Source organism: Canis lupus, chromosome 7, assembly GCF_011100685.1.
Source record: "Canis lupus familiaris isolate Mischka breed German Shepherd chromosome 7, alternate assembly UU_Cfam_GSD_1.0, whole genome shotgun sequence".
Lineage (NCBI taxonomy): Eukaryota > Metazoa > Chordata > Mammalia > Carnivora > Canidae > Canis > Canis lupus.
In genome coordinates this window covers 64,335,060-64,350,853 of record NC_049228.1, presented here as the reverse complement: position 1 = coordinate 64,350,853, position 15,794 = coordinate 64,335,060, and the positions used below count along the sequence as shown (strand labels likewise).

General features: G+C 40.4%; 1 protein-coding gene across 1 annotated transcript in view; it reads left to right on the top strand.

Annotated features, from left to right (window-relative positions):
- Positions 1 to 15,794, top strand: part of TTC39C (tetratricopeptide repeat domain 39C) — a 111,667-nt gene that overhangs the window by 51,008 nt on the left and 44,865 nt on the right. Inside the window, exons 4-6 of the mRNA XM_038543642.1 lie at positions 1,606 to 1,720; positions 11,123 to 11,477; positions 13,218 to 13,386. Of these exons, the coding sequence (XP_038399570.1) occupies positions 1,606 to 1,720; positions 11,123 to 11,477; positions 13,218 to 13,386 (639 nt within the window). The remainder of the gene's footprint in view (positions 1 to 1,605; positions 1,721 to 11,122; positions 11,478 to 13,217; positions 13,387 to 15,794) is intronic.

The following is a 15,794-nucleotide window of genomic DNA, read 5'->3' as shown; positions in this document are numbered from 1 at the left end:
GGAAGCCACTCGGGCCAAGAGGACTGGCTCCTGATGGTCCAGAAGGGCCAGAGGTCTCCTTGATGACTCTTTCTGCAAAACCTGCATCTGATCAGGGACAGAGTCCTGTTGCCTCTCTTTCTAGAATACCTCCTGAATTCATCCACTTCTCTCCCCCTCTTGCCATTTCCTTAGGTCCACCATCATCCCCATTTGCCTACAACAACTCTCACTGTTCTCAGATTCATTCTCCAATGATACAGTGTATAAAATGCAAATAATATGTTGCTGGCTTCATTTTCGGTGTCCCTGGCCCCAACCCTTGCCATTACAGTGAAGTCTAAACTCCTTATAGTGGCTGACTTGGTGCTTCCTTGTCCTTTGCCTAGAATGTTCTCTTCCCTCTTGACCTGATTCCTACTCCTTCTTTAGGTAGGTCTTCCTAGATCATTTTCTCCAAGGACACTTGCCTGATCCCCAAAGCCATGTTGAGTAGGTTTCCTACTCATCCCCGTAGTATCCTGTACTTGACCCTTCAGAGCACTTAACTGCATTACATGGTAATGAGGTCAGTGTTCCCTCATTAGACTGTAAGTTATTCATATGTCTGTCTTCTGTATCTAATTCTATGCCTAACACATATGTTAGGAATTAACATTGGTAATGGGTCTTTGCAATTTAAAAAGCATTTTCACATACAGTATCTCATTACCCCTTCCAACAACCCTACACAGTAGATGTTATTACAAAGAAACAGAAGCCCTAATAAACTGGCATTTGCCTAGGCAAAGTAATGAGTTCTGGGGCTGCATTTGCAACAATAGTGGCCATACTAGATTATGTTAATCTAGAAAAAAGGAAAACAGTTCATTCTTTTGTGTTTAGTATATATGGTATTGTCGTATTTGCAAAGATCCTATCAGTTCTTATGTCACTGTGAAAGCCCATGAAAACTATGTAGCTTATCTTGTTCAAGTTCACTTTGTATTAAAAATGCAGTATTCTTTATCAGAGCAAACTTTTTAAAATTACAGACATTCTTTATAATAAGGACCAACATTTTATAAAAAAGTGTTTTTTAGTTTTACCTTTTGCTTCTTTTATAGAGGTAGTAACCTTAGAGGTATGGCTTAAATTCTGAGTTCAGTTCAGCTCTTTTCTCCTTCACTAAAATGTATCCGTTTTTGACCCTCACATCTCAGTTGCGTGCACATAGTGAATGAACCCCAGTGTTCATCCTACGTGAACAAAGGTAGATGGCTGCAAAGTGGTTTTTCAGGTTCTCTATTTTGGGGAACATTTTCTACCTTTAGTAATTTTTATTTTGGATAGGTAAGAACTTAAATTGTTTTTAAAAAAGGTAAAAGTCTGAACTTCTGTGTTGACTTTCATGGTTTCCCACAAGCTTGATTGTTCTCACTCAGGATATTTATCTTTGAGTTGCAGTGTTCTTCATCCTATTGTAGATCTCATGGGAATACAGTATAAATTTGGTCTTGGCTTTCAGTGCACCTGTCTTACACTTCCTGCGTGAAGTTCTTTTGCACAGTAAAGTAATAGTTATTTGGATAGTGTCTTGTTCTTGGGTGTGATTTATCAACACGTACTTTTCTTTCCATCAAACAGGTTGATGCCCGAAAATCTGCCCCCTCTATGGTTGATCGGCTTCAGAGGCAGATAATCATAGCTGACTGTCAAGTTTACCTGGCTGTGCTCTCGTTTGTAAAACAAGAATTGTCAGGTATGCCAAAAGCATTATTTTTAATGGTTTTCAACATTCAATGGACACAATAAGTAATGCCCCCCACTTTTTTTTCAATGCCTCCTATTTCAGTCTTTGAAAATATGTGATGCCTCTTTGGGGCATGGTATGCATTTTTACTTAGGAAATTGAAACCACAAGTGCTTAATGTGTATTTAGGAGAATAGTTTTATTACTTTTTAAAAAAAATATTTTTATTTATTTGAGAGTGGGAGAGAGAAAGAGCATGAGCAGGGGGAAGGACAGATGGAGAAGCAGACACCCCACTGAGCAGGGAGCCCGATGTGGGGCTCCATCCCAGGACCCTGGGATCATGATGTGACCTGAAGGCAGACACTTAACTGACTGAGCCGCCCAGGCATCCCCTAGGGAAATAGTTTTAGACTTGAAGTCAGTGTTTCATCTTTTCCATCTCAAGATAATGCTGTCATAGAGAAATTATCAGTGCCAGATAAGTGGATCATACTTTTCCTTTGTGAGAATCAAGTTGTGAATAACCTTTAAAGTGAAATATAACTAGTTTAAATTAAATTTTTGCAGGAAATTGTTATTGAGGGCCTGAGCGTATACCAAGTATTTCCTTATGTTCTTGAATGACCTACATTTTAACAACCTTCATAGTAAGGGCTAGAAACGAATTGCTTAATTCGTTTGTCCAATACTGTTTTTTTCCAACATTCTGTAGCTTTGATATTTTGAGTGCTGTAGACTCAAATCGAGCCTTTAACAGCTTCTGTAAGACTGTGTTTAACACAGACACCAGTTCTTTCGCGTATGTGGTGATCGGTCTGATACTGCCAGGAGAAATTTGCTTCTTTGGCAGATCAGATTTACTTGAAAAAATGAAAATTCAAGAATGAAACCAACTAAAACTCAAAATCACAAAAGCATTTCCTTCCAAACCTTAAATGAAGGTCTATTGCTGCTAAGTTGTAACATACACTTTTCTTTCTAGACTGCCAGAGACCACTTTTTCTCTCTATTCTCTTTCTTCTGCCTCTCTCTCTCCTTCCCTCCCTCCATCTCATCCTTGAGGATGCTTCTTTCTATTTGGCTGAAGTCAGAAGTAGAACTTAACTTTTATTTTGACCTCCAAAATTTGGACTTACTAGAACTTATCCTTCTTTTAAAATATGTTTGCCTTTTGTTTTGGTTCAGTGGTTTATGTTCTTCTTGCTAATCCTCTCAGGACTTGCCTGATACTTAAATGGTTGAGGGCTCATAGCTCATGTGAAATTTTGGTGATGCATCAACGTAAAATCCCTCACTTGAAGCTCTACATTAATGTATATATTAAAAGCAGCAGAGTTGTTGGACTTTTTGGGTCAAGATAGGATCTCTGGCATTTTCTGTGATCTTTGCACTCCTTTTTTCTGACATTCAAGAAGGACTTTTTAAAGGAGCTAATTTTAGCCATTAGGAGAAAATATCTGTCTAGAGAGAAGGATAAATCCAGTGTAGGATTTATATGTAATGTTTGGGGAATCAGGTAAAGGGCATCTGGGAATCCTTTGTGTTAATCTTACAACTCTTCTGTAAGTCTGAAAGTATATAAAAATTTAAAAAAATTTTTGCTCACTCATTGGTCTATTCCACAAATAATTACTGAGCATATGTGATATGCTAAGCACTGTGTTAGATGAGCACGCAGGCTATGCTCCCTGCCCTCAGGAAACTTCAAGTCATCAATTCATGCTATTTATTTCTAAAATTATTATTCTGCTTAAAAATCCCTGAACATTACTATAGAAAACTTGGAAAATACAGGGGATCCCTGGGTGGCTCAGTGGTTTGGCGCCTGCCTTTGGCCCAGGGCGCGATCCTGGAGTCCCGGGATCGAGTCCCACGTCAGGCTCCCTGCATGGAGCCTGCTTCTCCCTCTGCCTGTGTCTCTGCTTCTCTCTCTCTCTCTCTCTCTCTCTCTCTGTCTATCATAAATGAATAAATAAAATCTTAAAAAAAAATTTAGAAAATACAAAAGGGTTAAAAAAGAAAGCAAGTCCTCTGTTACCACTTGGAGAAATCCTTCTTTACTGCTAATGTTCTATGTTTCTCTTTATTTCTTTTACAAAATGGAATCTATAGTGCTGTGTATCCAATTTTTCTCTCTTAGATTGTATTACATAGCTTCTCTGTTACTCAATTTCAAAATATTAAATGAGAACATAGTAGTTTTTCATATGAATGTGCCATGGGTTATTTAACTGATTGCTTTTGGACATTCAGATGTTCTTTGCTTTGCCTTTTTTTTTTTTTTTCTTGGTTATTAGTGAGGTCAAACCTATTTTTATATTTTATTAATAAACTTATTTAATAAATTATTTCATAACCTTTACCCATTCTCCTAGTAAGTTGATGTTAATCAGTTATTTAATCCTATTTATCATAGATATTGAACAGGTTTTTCCTGAAGCCATATAATTTAGTGAACAGTTATTGGTATTGAAATGAAATTCTGACAGACATAAATATACATAGTGGCCATTTGCTTTGTGAATATCTCCATATTTGTTTCAAACAAAACATAGCCAAAAATGCAGTTCATTAGCCTTTTAGAAACCCACTGGGTTATTAAACGATAAAAAATTAATTTTGTTGGGATCCATTCTTTAGAAAATTCTTTTGATGGATAATTTTCTTGGAGAAAAGCTGTCTTCTTAGAGATGTTTGTTATAGGTGCCCCTTCCCCACCCAGAGTGGGTGGCTCAGAGGTAGGCAGGAGGGCACACACTTCCCTGAGCTCCAGGTAGAGGTGAGTCTGTGAATTTTTAAATACTTCATACTTTTAAAAGAACTCTTGTGCTTTCTCTCATTGGAACTTCTTTAGAATGAATTGTCCTATCATCTCTCTTCATTTTATATACTACTTTATAAATATCTTTTTAATTTACTCTGTTACTGAGGGCTGCTTGTTGCTTGCTTACTTGCTTTTCCCCCCCAATAAGCATATATTAATTACTTTCATAACAAAAAGAAGCTATTTTTAAAACTTGTTTTATGGCACTTACCACCTTATTTTGTTTCCTTTACTTTTTTGAACTTGAAGATAAGCCCTACGTTGTACTCACCTTTGTATTCTTGGCATAGTATATGCTCAATACATTTTCTTCAAGTGAATTTACTTGCTTTATTTTACAGGGGAGGCAGTAGAGGCTGCATGATTTGGGTGAGGTTGAACAGTTGACGTAGCTTGTCAGTGACCACAGCCCAGGCCTAAGCCATGGATTTATTTTCTTTTTTAAAGATTTTATTTATTTATTCATGAGAGACAGAGAGAGAGAGAGAGAGAGACAGAGAGAGAGGCAGAGACATAAGCAGAGAGAGAAGCAGGCTCCTTGCAGGGAATCTGATGTGGGACTCGATCCCAGGACCGTGGGATCATGACCCGAGCCTGAGGCAGACACTCAACCACTAAGCCACCCAGGCGTCCCTAGGGTTTCTTGTTTCCTACCTGAATTCCTACTCTTCTCACCATTTTCCCATCAGCTGAGTTTGGTTACTTGTGGCTCTGCGCCGAGAGGCCCAGAAACCCAGCCATGCTCACTTGCCCTTTTGTCCTCTGGCGCTAGCCCTTGGAACAGTGTGACTGCCTGCTGTTAACTCCCTTGCTTCTCTAGGCCACGGTTTCTCTGTTGCCATCAGAGCCATCTTCCTAAAACCTGTTAGATCTGTGCTTTAAACAGTCAGCCCTTCTGCATCCCCTAAAAGGGAGAGTCTGAATTCCTTCCTCAAGTGGCCTGTACCAACCTGCCTGCCATCCCATCATGCAGCCAGCTAAGCCGAGCTCTTTGCACTTCCCTGAAATGCCCTTTGCTGCCTTCCTGCCTTTGTGTATGCTACCCCCTCGGTGTGGAATGCCCTCAGCCCCTTTATCTTTCTCTCTTGCCTATCCAGGTGCCTCCCGGGCTAGCTTCCTTCATGTACTACTTCCTCACTTCATCATCTGCTTTTTTGTTGTTCCACATGTGTTCTGTGCAGAGTCAGATCACTCACCACATAGCAGTACACATTTTAGGTACATGTCTGCCCATGGTATTTGACTGTAATCTCCTTGAGGGTAGCAGCTCTGTCCACCTGCTGTCTTTTTTGTCCACACTCACTGAGCTTCTACTTTGCATCCCATACTGTGGGGTCATAGGTGCCAGGGTTCTGGAGATGAGTGGGGTGAAACTCTTGCCCCAGGGGAACAGCTGGTTTAGTAGGAGAGAAAGAGGAGTGAGTCAGTTATAATTCAGGGTAATACTTGACCCACTAGATGTGTAAGTTAGTCACAAATTGGGTGCAGGGAATGAGGAGCTCAGAAACTTGACCTGGGAAGATCAAGGAAGATCCTGAGCAGACTGATGAAGAGTGGAAGTCAATTTTGCTCTCTGTCCTTGGCATCTGATGTGGTGCTGTCCCCTGTCACATGGTGGGTGTATAATATGTGAATTGAAGGGGTGAAGGATGGGTGATGCCATTTAGGAAAAAATTGCATGACATGGAGCTCCAAGAATAGTTGAGATTGGAAAAATGAGTCCTTTAGAAGTCTTTTGGAAGTGAAACCAAGACAATTTTTCTCCCAAAGCCTGTTCCATGACTCACAAAAAGGTAAGCCTGAACTAATCTTTTGTTATAGGGTTAACCAGCCTCACCTAGGACAAGTGAACAGACACAGTACGATGGCAGGAGGTCCACCAGATATGATCCCCTGCTGAAAAATCCATGAGATTTATCCCAACATCAATGAGTATAACTTGGCATTTTCACTTCTCAGACAATTCCTGCCCTTTCCTGGGAAGGACTCTCACTCCCTGCCTCCCCACACACTACCCTTCCCTTATAATGGGGACAAAGTCTCCTCTCTCCCCTACATCTCCCAGCTGATTGAGGCTGGCCCTAATAGGGGAGGGCAAATGGTCTGTGGTTTTTTGCTGTGTGTGTCTTCCTCCAAAAACATAGATAGCAGCGGCTGAATGATTTATATTTGACCTTTTAGAGGAGCTATATGGAGGGCTATGCAGGATGTGGGGCTCTTGAATGCTGTTTCTCTGCCTTTTGGGAATATGTATGCTCATTAGAAGCATTGTTACAGCTTCACAGCGATGAGGGGTCCCTCCTGCAGGACTGCATTGCTGTCTGCTGTGGAGCACACTCCAGGGCAGCCTTTGTTCTGTAGGCCGGGTGTGGCTGTGCTCAGATGTTTTGGTCACAGCATTTGGGACTGGGAAGTAGGGTGAGAGTCCTGGGAAACCTGTTTCTCTGCCGCGTTGAGCTTAGAAAGTAGCAAAAGCAAAATCTTTTCTACGTGCATATTAACTTCATCTTGCACAAATTATAGTCTTCGACTTAGAGCTTTGGGTTTTATTTACGTTGCTCAGTTAAAGGCATTGAAACTTGTTGCCACAGGGCAGCCCGGGTGGCTCAGCGGTTTAGGTTTAGCGCCGCCTTCAGCCCAGGGCCCTGGAGTCCTGGGATTGAGTCCCACGTCAGGCTCCCTGCATGGAGCCTGCTTCTCCCTCTGCCTGTGTCTCTGCATCACCCCCTCTCTCATGAATACATAAATAAAAATTTTTTAAAAACAACTTGTTACCACAGATTTTAACATACACTTTTAAACATTGGCACCTAAACCGTTGGCACCTCTCTCAGGCAAGAAATTAAAGACATGTCGAATTACATTTTTATTTTATAAAAATAGGGTTTTTACCAATGTCATTTTTTTGTTGTTGTTGAGTCTGTGCAGTTGGCATTGATGGAGTTTTGGCTTTGGTTTCCATTGCCACCATCCCTTGTTATGACTCTTCTTCACCTGAGATCTGAATTCCTGCAATGTGTCTCCCTAACACTGGTGGTCCCCTCAGCCACAGTCTTAGGAATTGCCTGCTTTTCCTGTGCAAATGTCCATTCCTTAGTTGGACATCAGGGGGCCCCCATAACCTGAGCATGCCATCCCTATGTCCCCTTTGGTCTCTGTGTTCCCGGTATCACTCTGCCTCTGAACGGCTTGCCCGCCTGCTCCTTCATACTCACACGCCTTAGATGGAACTTCTGCTTCCCCAAGAAGCTGCAGCAGCCTGGAAAATGCAGGAGAAAACAGAATTAAACATTTTCCTTAAAATTTCCGGTTAGGCCTGGAGGCAGGAGGGAGTAAAATTTTCTACTAAAATCCTGCAATACTTATTCTGCACTAATCCATTTATATATTTATTATATAGAAAATTTTAGGACATAAAGGACCTAAAGAACAACTCACCCATCATCTCAACATGATTTGTTTTAATTTTTCTACCTATGACCCCAGTAGGGCACATGAACAAACACAGAGATATATATATGCACTTATTTTTCTCATTTGTTTTACTTTTCAGTTTTATTGTGGGCATTTGAAGGGCTGAAATTGTGTCTTATGGTTCTTTAATATCCTTCAGTTACCAAGCACAGTCCTAAGCACATAACAGGAACTTAATAGCAAATTAACATTTTTAGCATTTTGCAAGTTTTCTTTTTTTCATTTTTGAAATCTGTACCCAGCATTTTCCCCTTTATTAGATTGCAATTGGTTTTGTGTTCCTCTTTTCTTTTTCTGTTTTTCTATTCAACCTTTGGCTTTTTGGATCATAACTGTGTGTCCTGTTGTTTATGGGCATACTAGATCAACATGAGTGCTTTGTCAGCATACAAGTTTCAGGATTTTTTCCAACTTTTCATTTTCCATTTAGAAGGGAGAAGTCATTGTGCCTCTAATAGGCAAGATCTAATCTTATTTCTCTTGGATTCTCCTAAAACTGTACCTGAAATGTAATATTTGCTCACTAAATATTTTTGTTAAATTGGGGCACCTGGGTAGCTCAGTCGGTTAAGCACCTGACTCTTGATTTTGGCTCAGGTCGTGATCTCAGGTTTGTGAGATGGAGCCCTGCATCGGCTTCCATACTGGGCATGCAGCTTGCTTAGGATTCTCTCTCTCTCTCTCTCTCTCTCTCTCTCTCTCTCTCCCTTTTTCCCCTCCCCATACTCCTGGCACTCACTCACTCTCTCTCAAAAAAAATTTTTTTTGTTAAATTGAACTACGTGAAAGTTGTTTTAAGTGTGTGTTACTTTTTATAAAGTTATAAAAATTGTTCCCTTAAAAAAAAAAACTTTCGTTTTGCTTGTTCATCCTATCTTGAGTATTCTTTTCAGTGGACTTAGTCTGCAGAGCATTAACAATCTAGAACTTGGAACTTATGGGATGGTTGTGTTTTGAATTGTGATCCCATAAGGGATACGGTCATTTGTCAAGAAATTGATAGATTTAAGTAAAATATTAACTTGATTAAATATTAGGATTCCATGGATTGGGGGGATCCTTAGGACCCTGAGGTGCAATGATTTTCCAGTAGGACTCCATATATAATCATGCTCGTGGCTGTGATTTGTTACAGCAAAGATATAAAGCAAAATGTGTAAAGGAAAAAGATGCATGGGAGGAAGTCCAGGAAAACTCAGGCACAAGTGACCCAAAGTTTTCTTCCAGAGGTGTCTGTAGGACATGCTTAATTCTCTGGGCAGTGAGTCATGTTATCAACCTGGAAGCTTGGTAGAAACACAGTATCCAGAGTTTTTAATGGGACTGGCCATGCATAGGTACACCCTGCCTTGCACATACCCATATTCCAGACCCCTGGGATCTGGAATGAAACACTGAAAGCAAGTGTTTGACATGAAACGTACTGTTTATACAAGAAGGGTAGGCACAGTGAGCCATTCTTATCAGTTCTGGGAATGCTTGGAATGTTCCCAAGTTCAAGTTCACAGACCCCAGCCAAGGGTCAGTCTTGTAAGCAGGCTTTGCAAAGGATAGCAGTGGGCCTGTTCTGGTAGCTCTTTTCTCAAAATACCATGTGTTCTTTGATCACTTTCAATTCAGGGATTAGACTCATAAATCAGATTTTGTGTTATGTACTTTCTGGGATTAATTTTTTTTAAAATTTATTCATGAGAGAGAGAGAGAGAGAGAGAGAGAGAGAGAGAGAGAGAGAGAGGCAGAGACACAGGTAGAGGGAGAAGCGGGCTCCACACAGGGAGCCCGACGCGGCACTCGATCCCGGGTCTTCAGGATCCTGCCCTGGGCTGAAGGCGGTGCTAAACCGCTGAGCCACCTGGGCTGCCCCTTTCTGGGATTTAAATATAACTTTTTACAAACTTCTTTTTCCACTGCCCCAAAGGGCCTGGAACTCTGGGACAGCTTGTTTTGTCTTCCACTTGTGCACTGGGGTCAGATTACTGGGGCCATATTGATAACAGTGCTGAGTATGTATAAGCTCTTTTCTGTAGAAAATTCCCTGTAGAAGACCTTTCCTCAAAAGTATGGTGATACACTCAGATGAGCACAGATGCATCAACTGCGCCCTTCCCTTCCTCATGAGAAAGGTGTAAATATGTTCGTAAGAAGAGAGGGTGAGGCAGGACCTGTGGGCTTGTCTGCAAGGGGCCAGTGGGACATGGAACTGGGTAAATCCCAGTCTTATCTCTGTTATTTCTCTCAGAAACTATGAAGACTATGTTAAAAATTGATCTGATGGGAAATAATGGAAGCAGCTTTATAAATAACATCTTCTCACTTCTGGTGTGAAGTAGCTTCTTTTTGATACCGTCCTTTGCTGGAGCTGTCTAGATCTAGGCTGGGGCAGTAGGGTGAGCATCATTCTCATTGTCCAAATAATGCCATCCTAATAAGGCATGCTTCAGCCACACAGTAGGCATTAGATACAGATGAATGGAGGATTCTTTACATTTCTGCATATACCCTAATGACTTCTACGGTAATGAACTGGCTGTTTGTTCACCTAGTAAGTATAAATTAAATCCTTTTTGTTTGCTTGTTTTATTTTTTGGCAAGTTGCCATGCTTGATGCCAAGGTATACTTTTAGCAGTGAATTAGACTTAAAACTTGCTCTTAGGAGGAGTGAAACACAGGGTAGACAAATGTCAGAGTTCCAAAAGAGATTTATCGGGGAAGTGCCATGGTAGTTCAGAAACACGGCGGAGATTCATGTTTCACAGAGCACATAGAACGAAAGTCAGGTTCAAGTGATGCTTGCATGTTGGCATTCATGCATGTATTCTTTCGTTCAGTGTATATCCTATACGACGTCCCAGCTCATGTATGAGGGGCTTGATAGAACAGTGAACAAAAAAACTAGTAGTTTCTTGCCGAGTGGTCATTCAGTATAATAAAGGGAAACAAGTAATTTAAGCCCTCTGAAGAAAACAAGGTGCAATGGGAGATGATCATTTTATTGCTTTTTAAATTATTTTTGCTTGAATTTCAGGTCATTCTTCAATATCCCTTATTACTACAGGAAAATTATTTTGAATGCTTATTTTTTTCTCCTGCTTTCTCCCCTTCTCCATAGCCTATATAAAAGGTGGATGGATCCTTAGGAAAGCCTGGAAGATTTACAATAAGTGCTATCTGGACATCAATGCTCTCCAGGAGCTGTATCAGAAGAAACTAACTGAAGAGCCCTTGACTTGTGACGCGGCAAATGATAATGACGTTGTGGCTGAAGGGGTGTCTGAGGAGTCTCTAAGCAGACTTAAAGGTGCTGTTAGCTTTGGATACGGCCTTTTCCACCTTTGCATCTCCATGGTGCCTCCCAACCTGCTCAAAATCATCAACCTGCTGGGTTTTCCCGGAGACCGCCTGCAAGGCCTTTCTTCACTGATGTATGCAAGCGAAAGTAAGGACATGAAGGCCCCTTTAGCTACGTGAGTAGCTGTATTGCAATGCTTTGGTAGATAATATAGTGTTGAAAGTAAGTAAACAACAATCAAAGCCTTTAAAGGAAATGTCAGGTAAATAGGTTGGTTGGATGACATGATGCCTTGAGTCTTTTAACGCAATGCCGAGAACTGTGTTTTGGGTGGTATTTATAAGCTGACTTGGGAGCTGACGTCAGAGAGCAGAACACTATTCTCGACTCTCATGAGTCCCTTATTTTCAACAGGTAAAATGATCATCCTTTTCAACCTCAGATGATTTTGTAAACAGTTTTTGTGACCTTGGCCACAGTTGCTGAGATTCATGATCCTGATTTTTGAATTTTTAAGGAAGACAAATTTGATAAGCCTTTTTTCCCGTGATTCTGAAATTTTTTTTTCTTACAGAAAATACTGATACTTGATGATTTTCTTTGATCCTGGTCGGTCCATTGGTCTCTCATATGTGGCTTGGATATTTTGTGCTGGTCAACTAAATTGAGTCATGTTAATCTAAACTGAAATGACAATAATTTGAACAGGAGTGTGGAGAAGCTGGTATCACTATCCAGAGCAAGGATTTACGCATTCCTCCACGAATAAAAATGACTTGATTTTTTTTTCAGTTTGAATAATTTTACCAGACACTATATGTCCTTTGACGTTACACTACTTGTCAGTTTTTCCAAAAAATGTTATCATGGAGAACTTGAGCGAGCTCTGGTTTCATGCCTATCCATATTGAGGAATTTGGATATTCACTCTTAATCATTTGGCAGCTATTAAAAATATCATTAAATTTTCATTTCAAAAATATTTGTGCTTCCCCAAAGTCATTAAATTACATAAACAGTGGTATTTTATTAATTTGATTTAATGGTTTTGTAATGTGATAATTTGTCTATTTATATCTTAGTATTTTGTCGAAAGAAATGAATTAGTAATGTAAATTAGTCTAATCTCCAGAAGAGAACCAGTTTTATAAACATGCTAGAAGCATACGTTTATATAACAATATTTGATGTGTTGGTGAAATATTTTTGTCTATTCATTAAAGCAGATTCTAATGAATCTATTTTGTTTACCAAGTTTATTTAACATGGTATTTTTCTTGAAAGGATGAATTTGAAGTAAAGGAATTTTAACTAATTATTTGGTTTTTGAATTAAGCATCCTCAAAGGCCAGAGAAAGAGCCTTCCCCCCCCCCCCCCCCCCCCCCCCGGGTCCTCTTACTTATTTTAACTCATTTTAGAATAATTTGTGTCTGTGGTTCCCATATTTAAATTTAGATTCTGAGGCTTACACTCTAACTTTATGAACACAGGAGAAAATAGCATTTTCCTTTTGAAAAAAAAAAAAAAAGGTAATCCTTTTATTGTGAGGGGACAGTAAATTCATGGTAACTAGTCACTGTTTCTAATTGGTGCATTGCTGAGTGAAGTGCAGAATAGAGAAATTTGTATCTGTCCATACCTTCAGAGAGCCATCTGGAAGCCTCAGAAGAGCTAAAGGCTTTTATCTTATTCTGCTCTCACCTGATGGGAGTATGCTGATTTCTATGGTGTGCCAAAGTTTCAGTTTTCCAAATATTGATAAAATTAAAATGGGGAAAGATACTCTGTATCTTCAAAGACTGCGTAGTAAGCTTTTTGGAAGGAGCATGTTCTGGAAGAGCACATACTGAGTTTTTAAAAAGTGGAAACACTCTAAGAAAAGTCTTGCTCAATGTTTCTCTCCCTCTCCTTTAGATTGGCTCTGCTCTGGTATCATACTGTAGTCCGCCCGTTTTTTGCCTTGGATGGCAGTGATAACAAAGCAGGCCTGGATGAAGCAAAGGAAATTCTTCTCAAAAAAGAAGCTGCTTATCCAAATTCTTCCCTCTTCATGTTTTTCAAGGGACGCATCCAACGATTAGAGGTACTGTGCCTTCCGCATGTTTTTAAATAAAGCCTTCTGTGGATCAAATCTGTGATTCTGACTCGAGTACTAGTATCAAAATGAGCCCAAATGTCATTGGGCCAAGGAACGTTTTGTTCTTGTGCTTTTTCATTGCATTGTTGCTACAAAAGCCTCTTCCAGGAACCCAGGATGTTAGTCAGTAACCTTCTGTTCAGGAGATGTGGGCGAGGCAGGGTGAGCTATCTGGTGGGTAATGAGATGAGATTGGTGTACTCTCCACCAAAGACTTAGGAGCATTAGCAAATGTCTTTGTTGAAGAACACAAAATAGGATTTTTTTCCTTCTCTGGAGTTACTAATAATCTGTTTCTAAATTTTTATCTTGGTTAAAAATTGATTTATACACAAGTTATTGCCTGAAATGTCAAGGACCCCATCAACTTTGAAATAGTAGTAGCTTTTGTTACTTTTTCATTGGCTTCATTTGGGCAAATCCTGTGGTGGGCGCTTTATACTGATACCTGATTTAATCTCCAGAGCAACCCTATGACAGAGGTAAAAATGTCATCTGCATTTTATAGACAAAGGTATCCAAGAGGGCTTCAAGTGACTTCCCAGCATACCCAGTGAGTGAGGCGAGGTTGTTTTATTCCAGAAGGAAAACACACCCTAGACTTTGGAGCATCTCTGCTTCTTCTCCTTCTTCCTCCCCTACTCCTTTTTTTGTTTTGTTTTGTTTTTTTGTCTGCTTGCTTGGGGTCATGAAGATTTGAAGAAAAAGTATTTATAAGAAAATAATTACACATATGAAAGAAGGTGGCTGTTGTGCCTGGTGCACCAGCAGCTTGTAGAGAATCACTGCAAGTTTTTTTTTTTTTTTAAGATTTATTTATTTATTCATGATAGACAGAGGCGGGGGGTGGGCAGAGACACAGGAGGAGGGAGAAGCAGGCTCCATGCCGGGAGCCAGATGTGGGACTCGATCCTGGGACTGCAGGATCGTGCCCTGGGCCAAAGGCGGGCGCTAAACCGCTGAGCCACCCAGGGATCCCCCACTGCAAGGTTTTAACAACCTCTCTCCTCCCCTTAGCTCGGTGCCCTGCAGCACGGTTGATTCTAGAGGTCAGCCCCCAGTAAATGCCATGTGTGCTTTTGAAGATTTTTGCCTAGGAACACTTTTGTGAGCACAGAGTTGATTTGTTCATTAATTTTTTTTTTGTTGGCAACAGAGTGTATATTACTTCCCGAATAATTCCGTTCCCTCATGAAGTGCCTCCTTAAATCCAAGGACTCCTCACCTTTGCATATGGAAGTTATATTTTAGAGAGTCTACTGATGATTTATAATTAAAACACAGTACAGAAAGCTCAGCAGGATCTGAATTATTTAAACCTATGTCTGAATTGGGTTTTTTCCCCCTCATTATCTTGAACCTGTTTTTCTTTGCAGCCAGGCTTGTGAGCTTTCAGTTCTCTTTCTCCCTCTTTTCCCTCACTGTCTTAGACACATAGTTCTGATCAGTTTCTTGTGCAGCCTGTTCTTTTTGTTAGCCTTTTCTTCTTTTAAGCTCAGGGTTATGGTCTTCCATGTAGGGAAGGATGTTTGGTACTCAGGTTTCTCTGCTCCCTTGGGCTCATGCAGGAGGAAATAACACCGTATAAGGACATTTTAAGCTAAGCATTCTCACTTCAGTGACCATTTCTGCATGGAATTGGATTACAGGGTCAGTGCTTTCTTAAATGTCCATTTCTTTTCCTTTCTTTTCTTCTTTTTTAAGATTTATTTATTTTTATTTTTATTTTTTTAAAAGATTTTATTTATTTATTTATTGAGAGAGAGAGAGAGAGAGAGGCGCAGAGACACAGGCAGAGGGAGAAGCAGGCTTCATGCAGGGAACCCGACGTGGGACTCAATCCCGGGTCTCCAGGAACACACCCCAGGCTGCAGGCAGTGCTAAACCACTGAGCCACTGGGGCTGCCCTTATTTATTTTTAGAGAGAAAGAGAGAGCCTGAGCTGGGCGAGGGGCAGAGGAAGAGAGAGAATCTCAAGCAGACTCCCCACTGAGTGTGGAGCCCAATGCGGGGCTCAAACTTGTGACCTGAGATCATGACCTGAGTCAAAACCAAGAGTTTGGTTTGCTTAACCAAATGATCCACCCAGGTGCCCCATTAAATGTCCATTTCTTAAAGAGCAAGTGGTATATATTTTAATTAACTCTGAACATGATGAGACTAGGCTCAGTGTTGAATAGATTTGCCGCCTGGATGGGAGCGGCACAGCAGTAAGGCACCTTAGCATTGGGCATTTATTAGAATTCTCTCTCTTTACTCCTAGATCAACAAATGCTCTAAATTGGACTTTGAAGCTGTTAAATAGACATTATCTCTTGTTAAGCTTGCCATTTTAATTTTTTTTTTTCAAAACA